Source organism: Monopterus albus, unplaced genomic scaffold, assembly GCF_001952655.1.
Source record: "Monopterus albus unplaced genomic scaffold, M_albus_1.0 scaffold34.1, whole genome shotgun sequence".
Taxonomy (NCBI): Eukaryota; Metazoa; Chordata; class Actinopteri; order Synbranchiformes; family Synbranchidae; genus Monopterus; species Monopterus albus.
Genome location: NW_018127914.1, coordinates 3515405 through 3531781, shown reverse-complemented (window position 1 = coordinate 3531781; position 16377 = coordinate 3515405). Strand labels below are relative to the sequence as shown.

The 16377-nt window shown below is 41.4% G+C and overlaps 2 protein-coding genes across 4 annotated transcripts in view; one reads left to right on the top strand and one right to left on the bottom strand.

The window, feature by feature from the left end:
• Positions 1–10635, bottom strand: part of ehmt2 (euchromatic histone-lysine N-methyltransferase 2) — a 16660-nt gene extending 6025 nt beyond the window's left edge. Inside the window, exons 1-18 of one of the 3 annotated variants that reach the window (XM_020597423.1) lie at positions 10263–10635; positions 9283–9352; positions 9042–9203; positions 8489–8742; positions 8133–8211; positions 7907–7989; positions 7668–7805; positions 7441–7512; positions 6530–6647; positions 5789–5872; positions 4939–5066; positions 4513–4656; positions 3345–3667; positions 3027–3266; positions 2453–2535; positions 2141–2247; positions 597–719; positions 387–494 (exon numbers count right to left, since the gene is read on the bottom strand). In XM_020597423.1, coding sequence (XP_020453079.1) covers positions 387–494; positions 597–719; positions 2141–2247; positions 2453–2535; positions 3027–3266; positions 3345–3667; positions 4513–4656; positions 4939–5066; positions 5789–5872; positions 6530–6647; positions 7441–7512; positions 7668–7805; positions 7907–7989; positions 8133–8211; positions 8489–8742; positions 9042–9203; positions 9283–9352; positions 10263–10289 — 2343 coding nt within the window. In that variant the 5' untranslated portion in view covers positions 10290–10635. Of the gene's footprint in view, positions 1–386; positions 495–596; positions 720–2140; positions 2248–2452; positions 2536–3026; positions 3267–3344; positions 3668–4512; positions 4657–4938; positions 5067–5788; positions 5873–6529; positions 6648–7440; positions 7513–7667; positions 7806–7906; positions 7990–8132; positions 8212–8488; positions 8743–9041; positions 9204–9282; positions 9353–10032; positions 10200–10262 lie in introns of those variants that run through there. The other 2 variants (XM_020597424.1, XM_020597425.1) reach the window with 2 other exon arrangements.
• Positions 10633–16339, top strand: LOC109958625 (zinc finger and BTB domain-containing protein 12). The gene is given in 6 exon segments (XM_020597427.1): positions 10633–10673; positions 11665–11873; positions 13576–13770; positions 13891–14094; positions 14383–15228; positions 15230–16339. Coding segments are annotated over 6 exon segments (1773 nt in total). The 5' UTR covers positions 10633–10660; the 3' UTR covers positions 15536–16339.
• Positions 16340–16377: the final 38 nt, after the last annotated feature.

The following is a 16377-nucleotide window of genomic DNA, read 5'->3' as shown; positions in this document are numbered from 1 at the left end:
TGGACTTTTCCACGATATTCTAATTTATTGAGATGCACCTGTATCTATTGCATAAATATCAGAGAATGGTAGAGTGGTTGTCTATGGGAAGACCCTAACCTGAAGAAAATGTAATCAGAGTCCACACAAGCATGCAGAATTAATATCCTGGTTTCAGTTGAGAAGTTTCTTGGTTTTATGATGTTTCAGTGCCCTGACAAAAAATAATTCTGGAGTGTATTTTTGACCTTTTCCCATATCAAACTGCCTGAGAGGAGGATCTTTTTTTTAACCATAAAACCAAAATCCTATCAATAGCAATGTATAAAACTTGCCAGTACCTGAAAAGGCATTAATGGAAATGAATTACTAGTAGACAAAAAGTTCTCATGGAATTCTGGCTCTACCTTTACCTGTGCGTTCACATCAACCTGCCCTGTCTCCAGAAGCATGGTGACGATTTCTAGGTTGCCCAGCTTGGCTGCATGATGGAGGCCAGTATATCCATCCTCTTCCTGATGAACAACGACATATACAAAGACCAAAATTCTTATCAAACAAACCCCTTTAATGTAAATATTTCTGTTATATTATGTCAGACACAAACAGACACTCACAGCATGATAGACACAGGCACCGTTCTGGACCAGGTAGCGAGTCACCTCAAGGTGATTATTGACTATCGCTTCCAACAGAGGAGTCCTCATGTCTTTGTCCTGGGCATCCACTTGAGCACCTGCCTGTCAGTATCAAATACCGTCTTTATACATTATACACTCCAATATTTCTACTATACTATATATTTCTGACTCTACTATATATTTCTGACTATACTATACTCTCTATACTTGTATCTCTTGCTCTTCAATTGCTTGTTTATGTTGTAAATGGCAAATGGACTGTATTTATATAGCACATTTTTCCCCAGTGTGTTGCACTGGCCAAAGCACTTTACAGGAGATGATACACCATTCACACACCAATGACGACACCATTCACCCATTCACACACCGATGACGACACCATTCACACACCAATGATGACAGGCTGCCACACAACAAGCCACCGGGAGCAATTCAAGGTTCAGTGTCTTGCTCAGGGACACTTAAGCATGCGGGGAGACCAAGAGTCGAACCACCAACTTGCTGGTCAGGAGACGAGTGCCCTACCTCGTGAGCCACAGCCAATGTTGATCTATAATATATTAAATCATTTCTATCACTTCCTGAACAAAAGCACCAAACCAATTACTGTCAATAGCTTCTTTGCTATATAACAGAAAGCTGAATATGTTTGAGTTTTGGACTGTTGGTCAAACAAAATGAGACACTTTAGGACCTCACCTTGGATTGTGAGAAAGTCACTCTGAAACTAATGCTCCATTCATACTACAGGCTGAAGCAAATCAGATTTTTTTCCCTTCCAAGTGACTCGAATTTGTTCTTTTTATGGATGTGTGAGCAAACCAAATCTGATTTTTTCAGATCAGATCTGAGCCACTTGCATATGTGGTCCTAGATCTTATTCGTATCTGATCTCTGTGACTGCCATCAGAACAGTGAAATCAGAATTCATGTAGTTTTTTTCCAGTATCTTAATCCTCTATGAACGTGCATATCGCCTATCGCCATCATTCAGTATCAGCCTTTCACAGACCAATAAACATAAACACAGAGGAGAGCAACAACAGTGATGGGGATCATTGGACAGACCATAACGTTTCACATTTGTTGGATATTTATTCAGAAGCTTCTGATCACACCCAACTGGAAGGAACATGTCATAACTGAGCAGTTTTTGAGGAAAATGTGCAAACTGATTGTCGGACAAATGACGTCATTGTTGTTATTATTGGTCACATGTGGTTCACATTTAGTTAAATCTGCACGTGTGTGGCAGTTTAGGAGCACAGCGATGATCAGATCGGAGCTGGATACTTACAAACGTGAATGTGAACCATGAACAGAAAAAGATTGGATCTGACGAAAAGATTGGGATTGAGCATTAAGGCCCGTAATGTGAACATGCTGTAAGCGATAACACAAAACAATGAGTACTGATAAATGATAACAATGAAAATAAGTGTTTATAAAAATGATCATCTAAACTGATCATGAGAAGTAAAACAAGACAGATCCTACTAATGTACCGGGTTTCTCACCTGTACCAACATATAGCAGATTTCCAGCAGACCTCTCTGAGCTGCAGCATGCAGAGCAGAGCGCCTATTCTGAGAGTCAGGCTGGTATGTTGGATCGATGCCCTCCACTAGAATAGATACACACAAATACATAGTTTTTGAATATAATTCTGTACAGTAATTTACCATGACCTTGTCTTGGGCTCAACAGTTTTCTACAGACGGTTAACATGTCTCACAAAAATATTCAGTGATCAAACCCCGACAGTGACGGCAGCATGAATTCCATCATGAGGCATTTGCATATAAAAAGTGCAGTTCAAAGCCACTCACTCAGCATGACCAGAACTTTCTGCACCTCTCCTTGCTTGGCAGCAGGGTAAAGCTGGCGAGGGTGGAACCTCAGTTTTTTCCTCCTGGCAAAAACAACAACATTTCCAATGTGGCTTGAAATAGTCTGAGCTCATCTGTTTGACTAAAACATATGTAATTTCAGTTGGAGGAGTTAAAACAAACAAAACAAATGTTCTGTATTAGTTTCTTCCAACATGCAATTTTGCTGTGGCTGCAGATGAATTTTGTGTTCTAATAACTGCTGGTGGAGATGCTTGCATTAGGATTTTAGTTTATTTTAGTTTATTTCTTTTATAAATTAAGCTCCTGCAGATCATATATTTTTAAATACAGAACATTTTGTGACTGTTAGTACAAAAACATGTCAAATGTATTTCAACACTATATTGCAACACATATAATTTTAGGAAAAAGAGGCACTGCACTGAAAGCTCAGTTTTTAACTAACCATTACATAAAAAGACAATTATTAAGAAATATATTTATTATACTGTGCAGTCTTTTAACCTGCTGGGACTGAAAGTAGAAGTAACATCTAAATGCAAACTCATACCTCTCAGTGTCCTGTGTGAGGATGGCTTTTTGCAGCGCTGCCCTGCTGGGTCCAGGTGGAAGCACACTGGGGCTGATGGGTTTCCCATTAGGCATGCAGAGAGAGGGCCCCACGCTGTCCACTCCCTCCTCAGCTGGGGGGACAGTGGCCACAGTCGTAGCTGAAGCTACAGGCTGCGGGGGCTGCTGCTGCTGCTGCTCTACTGCCAGCGTTACCAAACCATGACTACGCATACGGGCACTGAAGAAGCAGTGAACGAGGGCATGAGTAACAGAGTACAGTTTAACGAAGTCAAACCAGCCAAGGATTCTTTCTTACCTGACAGGCCTTTCAGGCATCTTCCCATCCTTCATTCCCCCCGTGGAAGCTGTGAGGGAGGGTCCTGTGGGGACAGATGGTGGCAGAGAAGGAGTGGTGGTGGAGGAGGCAGACATGGTGACGACGGTGGTTGCGGAGGCTGTAGCTGAGCTGAAGGAGGGGATGGTGACCTCCTGGGCCTCTGAGGCATCTTCACCACAGTGGGGACAGAAAAGCATACCACCACCATTGGCTCTGCTGCGCCCCCCACCCAGCACTGTCACACAACCCCGATGGAAACGGTGAGCGATGCGCTGGTCTGGGCAGCACTCAAGAAATGTACCCTGAAAGAGGAATTTGGATATAGTGAAATCGAAAAAAAAAAGGATATAAAGGAGTGGAAAGAAAAGACGAAAATCAAATACTGAAAAGAAGAAAGAGGAGAAAAAGGTAGGATATCAAGAAGAAATCAAAGAAAGTTGGACTACTGAGGAAGAAAACAAGGGTCCACAGCATTAACATTAAATAACATTTTATTTTTCTGATTCACTGCTCTGTTTTGCTTGCGCTGCTCCCTCTCCTCATTCACATACTAACACTCTCGACCACCACGGCTCGCTGCCTCTCTTGGCGGAGTAGATTTAGAACACAATCAATGAAATTAAGGCACAAAGATACCTAGAATTACCACTTTGTGGCTGTATGCCTCCGCCAACCAGTCAAATTCACAGGAACAGGACAGACATGACCACCAAAGTCTAATTAGTTCATCATTCAGTCCAAGTGGACATTTACGCCAAATTTGAAGAAATTCCCTCAAGGTGTTCCTGAGATATCATGTTCACAAGAATGGGATGGATGTACAAACGGACCACTCTAAAACATTATGCCTCTGGCCGTGAAGGCATAAAAAGAACAACTGCTAGGTACGACTTGGATCTCTTCATTCCTACCAACAAGCTGTTGAATAGAACATAAATAGAATATGAACAGGCCTGTGCTGTATTTGTATTGAGTGTCCAGTGTTAGCCGCCAGGTTGAAAGGGTTTTTTTGTCCTCCAGGGCTCTGTGCCAGTCATGTGACTGAAAACAATGAACTGGCCTTATTTCACAATGGTGACGAAACCTAATATCATTACCTCCACCTCGGCAGAGATAATAATGACAAGCAGGTGGTTTAAACCCTTACCGCTATGCAGAAGTATCCACAGCCAGGGCAACAGTGGTGTTTGACCATGTGTGAGCGATGGACGTCGCAAAGTACCATGAGGGGCACCCGACTGGATGGCCGCATGGTTTCTCCTTTAATCGTCTGATTGGTACAAGCCCTCAGCTGACAGAACAGGAAAAAATATTACACAATTAGAGACCGAGCTTAAAGGAACCTCTGACTAAATAAGCAAACAGTGCATCATACTTGTTTCTGGCTATCCAGATCTACACACAGAGCAAACATAAACTTGTAAGTACAAGGTATGCTAATACTCCAAGTAGTGGGGAAAAAAAGTTTGAGAACTGTGCTTGTGTGTGAGGGTTTTACAAAGCACATCAAAATGATCTGAGCCTACTTTAGATCAGCAAATTGAACACAAAAACCCAAAAGGCAGAGACAGACCTCTCCATTGATGCTCTCAGTGGCCATGCACTGCCTGCTGACACGGTGGCTGGTGCTGGCCACACGAGGAGCCTCCATCCCACCGCCAACCCCCCCCAGCCGCTCCGTGTCACCTGCGTCACTGCCTTCTGCAGAAAGGAACATTTGATAGCATATTAAATTAGTTTCTGGTCATAAGACAGTTGTCCCTTTAACACTGAAAAAGAAAAACAAAAAGCTTTTATTCAGCACCAACAAACCTCAATACATGTATTATTTTTAGCTGAGCTGAAATGGTTAGCTGATTAATCAAACAACATAAAAATTATCTGAAACTTGCTTTGATAATTGATTTGTTTCAGTATTTTTTATGCAAAACGCAAAATTTATTTTACTTGTGCTTTTACGCTACCTCTAAAATTTTAAAGATGTTATAGTATCAAAACCTGCTTCTCATACTCTTACAGTGCAAGCACAAAATGACAATTATAATTTCCCAGAGTCCAAAATTTACTTTTTGGAAAAACCAAAATGCAAAAGTATTAAGTTCACTATTATACATCAGAATGAAAAGCAGCAGCTATTTCAATTTGAGAAGAAAATAAGAAGTTTTGACATTTTTTTTCCCTTGAAAATGAACTGAAGGATAAGTCAGTTATATAGTTGTAGGATAGTTTCCTGGAGATCGAGTAATCAATCTAGGTCTCAATGACACAAAATCAGCCCAGCAGTGCTGTAGCAGTGATTACTACTGATTTACGTTTATATATAAAAAAAAAAAAACTCTCTCTCTAAAGGATAAAGGAAAAAGATCAGGGAGGCCTGAGATTTTCAACCAAGTCAAATTACATTTATCTATCATAAAGCCTACCATGATGAGGAGAAAGTGTCAGACTGTCAGCAGCAGCGATGTCCAGAGCATCCAAGGGAACCTCTGTATACTCTGCTGGCTTTCCTGCCAAATGACAATGAATAAGCCTTGAGAAAAACATAATGGAAAATGATGCACTTTAATAAGATATAAATGCTTATAGCAATAAAAAGCAACTCATTCTTCTTATCTGTTTATATGTTTTACAACACTAAATCAAAAAATATTTCGTCTTTTTGTCACTGATCATTAGGAAAATGCCACTCTCAGAATCTGTGTGTAGTAGAAATACCTTTGGCAGCAGTCAAATGTTTGGGGACAGAGCTGTACCAGCTTTTCACTGCACTTTATCCCCCCTTTCTTCCCTACAAGAGTGCTGTGTCTGCTTGCATGGGCACTGTGAGAAAACAATAATTTTGCTGTACTTCTGCAAATTCTCAATTCTCCTTGGAGTAGCAGTTTCCCTTGTGACCGCTTTTTGGGTGTTTTTTTTTTTCCCAGTAAATTGGCAAAACAGTTGCAGGAGTTTCCAGACAGACGAGACCTAGGTTTTAATCCTTAATCACCTCAATTAGAAACATGTGATATCCTATCAGCTTTAACTGGCTGTCAGTGATGATTTAAATGAGTTCCACATTGTTCTTAATTTAGATAAATGTTGATGAAAACTACATCGAACAGGATTTAATGTTATCTGAAACAAGCATGGTTTTGGAAAACCTAATGGCTAAAATCATTTACCTCCCAGTGTCTCCACCACATCAGCAGAGTTTCTCTCGTCATGGTCTGACTGCAGCCATGGAGACTCCTCGCCCTGATTTCTACTTTGGACAGCTCTCTGTGTTTCAGACTCTGAACTCTGCAAGAAAGACAGTCTGTCTGATTATACATATGTGATGAGCAAAAGATAGAAAATAGGGTGAATAGTCTGGGTGGTTTGTTTTTTTTGTACTTATTTAAATACAATACACATTTGTTCCATTGCCTTCACACTGCAGGTAGTGGTAACGCACCAAGAAACACAGCAATATACCAACACAAAGTAATATATTCCTAATATAAAATAGCCTGCAACTTACAATAGTTGATTTTTTTGGGCCACTTGGTGATGGCAGAAAAAAGAAGTCAACACATCACCACACTGTAAGCACTACACTCATCTTCCAAGTATGTAAACATAAGCCAGCTCCCGGCTTTTGATTACTGATTTGAGCTAAAGAGGATGTAGGAAACTGGAGCACTGACCCATACGTGATCATTAACAATTCAAATATTTGTTGCTACTTTTGTGTCCTTATAAAATATGTCTGTTGGCCAGCAGCTGTGAAAATCCAGTCTACAGCTCATAAATGTATGTTATTTTGGAAATTAATTGTGCTGCACCACATATATGATGGACAAAACTATCCAGAATGATGGTGACATGATTTGACAATTCTTGACATTCCTGAAAAGTTCAGTTAAGTATTTGGGATGTTAAAGCTGTTAAATAAATGCCACCACATTGCTCAGTAAGAACTACTGAAAATTCACCAGATTTTCAGTCACCACCAGTTACAGTAAACAGTGTATGAATTGAAATGAAAAGAAAATACTATAGTTATATCTAGATATGAAAGTAATTATCGAGCCAGTGAGATCAAATCACTCACATGATCGGATGTGTTCACTGACCCCTCGATGTCTTTAATGTGCTCCCCTGCTTCTCCCACACCATTTTCAAACTATAAAGGAAACACCAAAAATACATATTTAACAGCACAGAATTATCTTTTTTCATTATTAATAATTGAAAACAAACATGCTATAGCATTATGCCAAATAACATGCAATTGTAGACAATGTTTTATGGCACAATATGTAAATCTAAACCTCATACATTCTCTGAATCTTCCTGGCACTGGCTGTTAATCTCTATTTTCTCGGCTGCATCCTCTGACTTCCCCACACTGCTGTTGCTCTTCTCTGTTGTAGCCTTGGTCACGTGCTCCAACTTTTTATGGAATATTGGTTCTTCCTGGGTTTTAAAAGAAATCAGAAAACTAAAACCTTCCTAATCTAATTACATGTAATTTGATTTGTGTAGTGTAAATTATATACCTAAAAACATCATCTTACCACTGTCTGAGCGTTGTCTGGAATGTTCTCAGACCTCTCAGCTGTGTTGTCAGATGAATGATCCAGTTTTCTCCTTTTTGCAGCTGTTGGAAACGTCACAATGCAACAAAAAACTTAAGAGTGAATTTTCACTTCAAAAAGGCACTCTAACCCATTTTTATTCACAGCAACTTTATTCTTTTACACAGGTAAACATCATTGGTCTGAGTATTCTAAAGCAACTAACCAGTTTCAGAGTCAGGGGAAAGGAAGGCAGAGGATGCTGAAGCAGTCACACGTGGAACAGGCGCCTCAACGTGACTTGTCTGTGGAACAAAAATGTTTACTCAATCAAATGAGCATGAAAAAGCTGCAACACTGCTATACTCGGTCACAGTTTATCAGTGGCTGGAAGGTTTCTCTGAATGTGAACATCGCTCACAGCAGACTTTCAATAGTGTTACTTGGTTCAAGAATAAAAAGAATAGGGGCCATGCAATTACAGATGCTAAATACTGGAACAAATCAAGACAGAGGTGCACATTTGATGTTGCTCAAACCAAATGGAATGCTAACCACTTGCTGTAGATAATATATCTTCACCTGCCATGGTGGGGGCCTATTCATGGTCTTACGGGCCCGGTGGATCTTGGGTGGGTCAGGAAAGACAGAAGGAGATGAGGAAGCTGTGGCTGAGGATGAAGACGAGGAAGAACCACCAGGCGGGAGAATGGCTTTATTGCTGCCTGGCCCAGAAACGCTCATCTTTGCCCGGCCAGGGGACACCATTGAAGACGCAGAAGGAGAGGACAACAATGAAGAGGAAGATGTTGATGGAAGGGACTTTGCTGCCTGTCCTGTAAGAGGGAGGTATAAAGCAGTGACTGAATTGCTTGAACCATCCTTTGCTTCCTAATAATTTGTGCCACATTATTTCTGGCACTATCAAAGTTGTTGCGTTGAGAAGGATCAAGTAATATTTTTATCCACTGGAAATCTTCACTTGCCTGGTTAATAAGTTTTACTTTTTTGAAATACAGATTTGTTTTAGATTTTTTGTTTCATATTGCTATGTTAATGCTGAGTAAAATGTGGGACAAACAGAGAACCACTTTTTTAACAACACTGGTGAAAGCTAACTTGTACCAAGGCTTACCTGCAGCAGGTCTGCTTGGGGAAGAGGCAGGGGACAATTTCTCTCCCTCCTCTTCGACTCCAGAAGCATCCTTACGAGGCTGCCGTGATGACAACACTGATGGCATACCACCCATGGGCTCTGACTTCTTGGCAACAACAGCTGTACTGGAGGCTGCATTATCTGAGAAACATTCAGGGTTATCCATAAGTTTCTGTACCGACAAAAAAACCCAAGGAGCATAAATGAGATATAGACTTGCCATCTTTAACTGGACTTGGTCCAGCTAATGGCTCTGGTGGTGTTTGTGAATCATTTCCTTCAGCAGTCTCCTGACAGAGAAACAACACATAGAAGTAAAATATGTATCCATGCCATGGAATATAATTAATAAGTAGATTTTAAGCATATTTTACAATCTATTAGAGACCCCAAAACAGAAACACAGAACACTGGTGAATCACTGTTGTTTTTCCAGTGTAAAGAAGCACAAATGATAACATTCTCATGATGCTGGCAACTGTGTAGAAAGGTAATGGAGTAACTTGCTTAATCTAAATGATATTATCCAGTCACCAGAAACACACACCAATGACATTTGTCTCAAATAAAGTGTTTATACCTACTAAAATGTGTTTAGTTCATCTATGCGACCAATTTACCATCTACTCTCAACAAAAAATCTCTAACCAATGACTGATCTTCTTTTTTGTTACGTCAAGTACCGCCAACTCATTCATTTCAAGCAAGATACATCAGCCAACAATAGTATAAGAAATAAAAAGGCATTTAACGCTAAATTTCACACAGTGATAGTTTTAAAGACTGGCTCTTAGCTGGGATTAACACATTATTACCACAGCGTATAGAAAGGTCGGTTTGTCTCAACATATGGTTTGAAGCCTACACTGAGAGAATAATACAAAAACACAATGATAAAAGCGAGGTAAGATGATAGATTTGCTGGGGATGTGAACGGCCAAGGAATCTTTAAAATAAGCAAAATACTAACAGCATTAGAGCTAATCCTTCAGTTAATATAGAACTGTTACATCAAGCTAACGCTGCTAGCAATGTAGCACATCTTCCAACAAAGAGCTCTTTATAATCGAAAACGAAAGATATTTTGTGATGTGGAATACTGCAGCGTTGACATTGTTTCGATATGTAGGCTAATATGTTCACAGGCGAATATATAGCTGTAAATTTCGGTAACGTGTTGTGTTATAGTGGATTTGCTACCTTTGTTGTTTCCTCAGACGTCGACATGTTTCCCAAAGAGCGTAAACGTTTATGAACGTACTTACGTCACCCACGAGCCCCGCCCTCGTTGTCTATTGATTTGAAAACCGCTGATCAGAAGTCAGCGGGCGTACTCTTATTTTTCGACTAACAGCCACACGAAAACCGATTCAAAGTCAGTTTAGTGGTGAAGATCTAGTAATTTGTATTTGTTGTCACGGGATGAGCGTTCCACCAAAACAAGCGTTCCACCAAAACAGGCCAAAAAGTAAATAGAAATCGAGGAAGTAGCTAGATGTAGTAGGGATGAGCAGATATTCGCTGTCGTCTAAAGCCATCTTAGTTTTCTTTTGCCCGTTGAATCAAACTCATATTTTAGAAAGCCCTGAAGACATTCAATGAAAGAAAAAGGTAAGCTAGCTAAGTCACAGTAAAGTTTTAGCGAGAGCTTTTGCTTGTTGGTGGTGATGGTTACTAGCAAATGACAGCAAGCTAACAAGTAGCTAACGTTAGCTAACGTACAGACAAGTGGGTTAGCTAGCGTTAGGCCAAAAGAAAGGAGGGAGGGTATTGTGTTATGATCGATTTCGATTCGATTTAGTCATTAATATTTCAGTATTAATAAGTATTGCTTTTCTCATAAGCCATATCAATTGCTGATATTGTGCATGCTGGGTCCATGCTGTCAGAAAGATAACGTTAATATTATATAGCGTAAATAGCAAATCACCAGTATATATAACGTTACATTTTAATCACCTCGTTATCATTATTGAGACATCGAGTAAGTTAGCTTGTGATTTTTGGTTAATTTACTTAGGTTAGTCATATGTCAGAATTGGTCATGTATTTTGCCGAACAAGTGTAGGATGCTCTCGCAGGGCTGCAACAAACATTTTTTATTAGACAGACACTTATTTAGTTTTTTGTCTAGAAAGTCAGAAAAAGGTGAGAATATCTTCAACTATGTGATCAACAGTGCAAAATCCAAAGATGTTCAGTATATTATTATATATGACAAGTACAGTAGAAGTCCTTACATTTGAGAAGGTGAAACTACTAAACCGTTTCTGATGCAGTTTCCAAAGTATTAATTGCCAAAGTTATTAACTGACAAATCAATTTACATCTGTGCTTCTACTTTTAAGAGGTTGATGTCAGTCCCAAAGTTATATATTTCCAACTGGCCTCTTCTGAAACTTTCTAAGAGACAAAACTGGGCGCAGTTGGTGCCTCTGTTTGATCTCATTACACTAATACACCCACACACTTGTTGCATGTTGAGGCCTGACTCTAGCTTTTGCAGTGGCCAAACTGGATTAGGTGTATAGCAGCTCTTCAATATTCACATTCTCACTATCAAATTATTAACACTAATACAAACAAATCTCCATTTCCTCAGACAAGATGGAGATGCTGTGCTTCCGTTTACCAGGCCATGGGGACACAACCCTAAAGCACATGAATTCGCTGAGGTCCCGCCAGCATTTCTGTGATATCACCATTGTGGCCAGCAACAACCAGACATTCAAGGGACATAAGGTGGTGCTGGCTGCCTGCTCACCTTTCCTGAGGGACCAGTTCCTCCTCAACCCGTCCCCCAAACTTCAGGTAGGTAGATGGCACCACACCACATACAGTGGTGTGAAAAAGTGTTTGCCCCCTTACTGATTTCTTATCTTTTTGCATGTTTGTCACACTGTAATGTTTCAGATCGTCAAACAAATTTATATATTAGTCAAAGATAACACAAGTAAACACATCATGCAGTTTTTAAATGAAGGTTTTTATTATTAAGGGAAAACAAAATCCAAAACTACAAAGCCCTGTGTGAATAAGTGTTTGCCCCCTAAACCTAATAACTGGTTGGGCCACCCTTAGCAGCAACAACTGCAATCAAGCGTTTTCGATAACTTGCCATGAGTCTTTTACAGCGCTGTGGAGGAATTTTGGCCCACTCATCTTTGCAGAATTGTTGTAAGTCAGCCACATTGGAGGGTTTTCGGGCATGAACTGCCTTTTTAAGGTCATGCCACAGCATCTCAATTGGATTCAGGTCAGGACTTTGACTAGGCCACTCCAAAGTCTTCATTTTGTTTTTCTTCAGCCATTCAGAAGTGGACTTGCTGGTGTGCTTTGGATCATTGTCCTGCTGCAGAACCCAAGTTCGCTTCAGCTTGAGGTCACAAACGGATGGCCGGACATTCTCCTTCAGGATATTTTGGTACACAGCAGAATTCATGGTTCCATTTATCACAGCAAGTCTTCCAGGGCCTGAAGCAGCAAAACAGCCCCAGACCATCCCATTACCACCACCATATTTTACTGTTGGTATGATGTTCTTTTTCTGAAATGCGGTGTTACTTTTACGCCACACATAATGGGACACACACCTTCCAAAAAGTTCAACTTTTGTCTCGTCTGTCCACAGAGTATTATCCCAAAAGTCTTGGGGATCATCAAGATGTTTTCTGGCAAAACTGAGACGAGCCTTTATGTTCTTTTTGCTCAGCAGTGGTTTTCGTCTTGGAACTCTGCCATGCAAACCATTTTTGCCCAGTCTCTTTCTTATGGTGGAGTCATGAACACTCACCTTAACTGAGGCAAGTGAGGCCTGCAGTTCTTTGGATGTTGTTGTGGGGTCTTTTGTGACCTCTTGGATGAGTTGTCGCTGTGCTCTTGGGGTAATTTTGGTCGGCCGGCCACTCCTGGGAAGGTTCTCCACTGTTCCATGTTTTCGCCATTTGTGGATAATGGCTCTCACTGTGGTTCGCTGCCGTCCCAAAGCTTTAGAAATGGCTTTATAACCTTTTCCGGACTGATAGAGCTCCATTATTCTCTTTCTCATTTGTTTTTGAATTTCTTTGGATCTCGGCATGATGTCTAGCTTTTGAGGATCTTTTGGTCTACTTCACTTTGTCAGGCAGGTCCTATTTAAGTGATTTCTTGATTGCGAACAGGTGTGGCAAGAGAAATTGAACTCAGGTGCGATAAACCAGTGTTTTGACAGGGGGGCAAACACTTGTTCACACAGGGCTCTATAGTTTTGGATTTTGTTTTCCCTTAATAATAAAAACCTTCATTTAAAAACTGCATGATGTGTTTACTTGTGTTATCTTTGACTAATATATAAATTTGTTTGACGATCTGAAACATTACAGTGTGACAAACATGCAAAAAGATAAGAAATCAGTAAGGGGGCAAACACTTTTTCACACCACTGTACACAGGGCTGGCATCCTGTCCCTTTTAATGCGCTCATGACAAGTAAAAATAGTGCCTGCCCATGTCTTTGTTTCACATTTTCACTCAGGTGTCGATGCTGTACAGCTCCACGGTAGTGTGTGATCTGCTTCAGTCCTGTTACACTGGTGTGCTGCAGTTTAATCCTGAGGAGATCGTCAACTACCTCACCGCAGCTAGCTACCTGCAGATGGAGCACATAGTGGAGCGCTGCCGAGGAGCTCTGAAGAAGTATATGCAGCTAAAGAACCCAAGTGCACCAAAGGTCAGCAAAGAAATAAATAGTGATTATATTGTTTCTTAATTTATAGAGCCAGTCTGAAAACTATAAAATGACAGTCCAATGTAATGTCTTTAATTTTTCTTGTATCATTTGTTCTTCTAGATGACTGCAGAGGCGAGTCAGCCGCGACCAGTGATCGTCACTGGCAGCATTCATTCTGTTGCATCTCCTCCCACTAGCCACGCATCTCCTCTGCACCCACACAATCCTGTGCGCTCACTGGATGAGAACAGCGGTGATATGTCTGTTCAGGGCAGCGGTCAAAATCACAATGACAGACCCATGGTGGATGAGCCATGTATTAAGGTTTGTGTGTGAAAAAACAAAAACAGAAACTAGACTTTTTGAACCTGCAGCATTTATGATATACAGTATGTGGATTAGTTAGTATTTTTGTTTATGACATTGTAAATTAAATATATGTGAATTTTAAACTGTTGGCTAAATAGAACAAGTAATTTGAAGATGCTAGTATCTGGGTATCCTGATGGCCATTTACACAGTTTCTTTCTTTCTTTATTTTATTTTATTTATTATTTTTTTTATATTTTCAAGACTAAAGTTTTTATTTGCACCCCTGGACATGATATATAGTCTTCAATCCTGTTACAGATTACTGCATCAGACGAGGAGGAAGAGGCCAGGCAGGAGGAATACGATGTGTTCAGAGTGTACATCTCTGAGGAAGAGCAGATGAACAGATACAGGGAGGAGGAGAGGGGGGCTCCCTCTGATGAACCTCAAGATGGTTGTTACCCAGAGACTGAAGATATCGTGATAACAGGAGGTGGCAGTGAGTATGACTTGAATGAAACAGCAGAAGAAGATCTCAGTGCTGGAGGACTTGCATTGCAGGAACTCCGGACTTTCAAACGCAGGCTGTCTGACCCTACATTTGCCCGGGGAAGAGGGAGAGGCAGGGGGAGGGGTTTCAAAAGGAGAAGGTGGATGTCATCTCACGAGAAAAAAACATCAGACATGGCTCACCAGAAGGATTTGTGGTACATGGCACCTACTGGATTAGGAGGGAGCATTGGGCTAGACTATAGCCAAGAAGGGCTTAAGACAGGAAGCTATGTCTCAGTTGAACTCCCTCAGTTAGACTTCAGTATGGCCAGCGCTCAGGGAGAAAAGATTTCCCCAATGACTGCCAACAGTTTGAACCAGTATTCCCTAGAGGATTCTAGTGGTGCTGCTGGTGAGGGGAGTTCAAGGTTGACGACTGTTGGTGCAAATGAGGGAGGGGATGAGTCTGTTGCGGTGGTGGGGTCAACCTCAAGTGTAGCTGGGCCTGTAATCTGTGAGCATTGTGGCATGACATTCCCCTCAGCACACTCCCTTGCACTCCACTCCCGCTCCACTCACCTGCTGTATGCCTGCCCGTGCTGTGGCAAACACTTCCACCACTCTGCCAACCTCACCCGCCACATGGCTGGGCAACATGGCTGTGCACAGGGGGGCCGGGAAAACCCACCAGTGCCCCCTGTGCTATAAGGCATTTACCCAAAAATCCACGCTGATAGACCACATGAACCTCCACAGTGGCGAGCGCCCCCACCGCTGCGCCTACTGCCATGCCCATTTTGCCCACAAGCCCGCCTTGAGACGCCACCTGAAGGAGCAGCATGGAAAAACCACAGGGCAGAACTCTCAACATGAGCAGGAGGAGATTGAGAGAGCGAGAGGAGCTGCTGGAAGAATACGAGAGGAAGAGCAAGAATGCCTGGTTACTGAACAAGTGTCATAGGCCAGAGCGTCAGTAATGTGTTTAAATGTCTGAAAATCCTCAGCCAAGCTGTCCACTGGTCAATGAAAGGTTTGTGGAGTTTAAGCAAGTGCTGAAAACCGACTATGATGCCTTTGAAATCTGACTGACTTTCATATGAGCTGTTTTTTAAAATTTAAAACCAGCATATGTCCTATCTGCAGTGTTTGTGATTCACACTCAATAGTTGTAGGCTACTGGGAGAAGATGGTACTGCACTCCTTGTGTTATTTTGCTGCACTCCTTGTGTTATTTTGTTGATTTGCTGCAGCTGCAGGATAGCACATGTGGCATGTGCCAAATGAATGGAACCTATGCCCACTTGACACCATGCCAGTCGGCTTTTGGAGTGCACCCACTGAGACAAGAGGACTTTATCAGAGCAGACATTTGTCATGGTAGGAAAAGCACAGGTGTTACTAGTAACACTACTGATGGCTCTGTCATGACAGCATGGACCCAGCATGCACAATATCAGGACACAGAGACTGAAGTGGCATTAAATTAGCCAGTAATTGTATTTACACCTGTACGTTTTCAACTGTAACAAATCAGACTAGGTTCGTTCGAGATGAGCCAGGTCTGTCCTGAATGGCCATCATTGCCAGTTTAGAGCCTGTCTTGTGGATGTGAGCACAGTATCAAGGTGGCTGCAGTTTCAGTTGCTCTCTGCCAGCTGCAAACCCTCAGAGCATGATGGGAGATACCAGGGTCTAATCTGATCTAAGGGCTGACAGGTTTAGATGATGGGTCAACAGCATGAAGTTTCAGAGAAACTTGTCATTTATTGATTAACTGGAGGGATTTTGTTGTCAGGGTGGGAG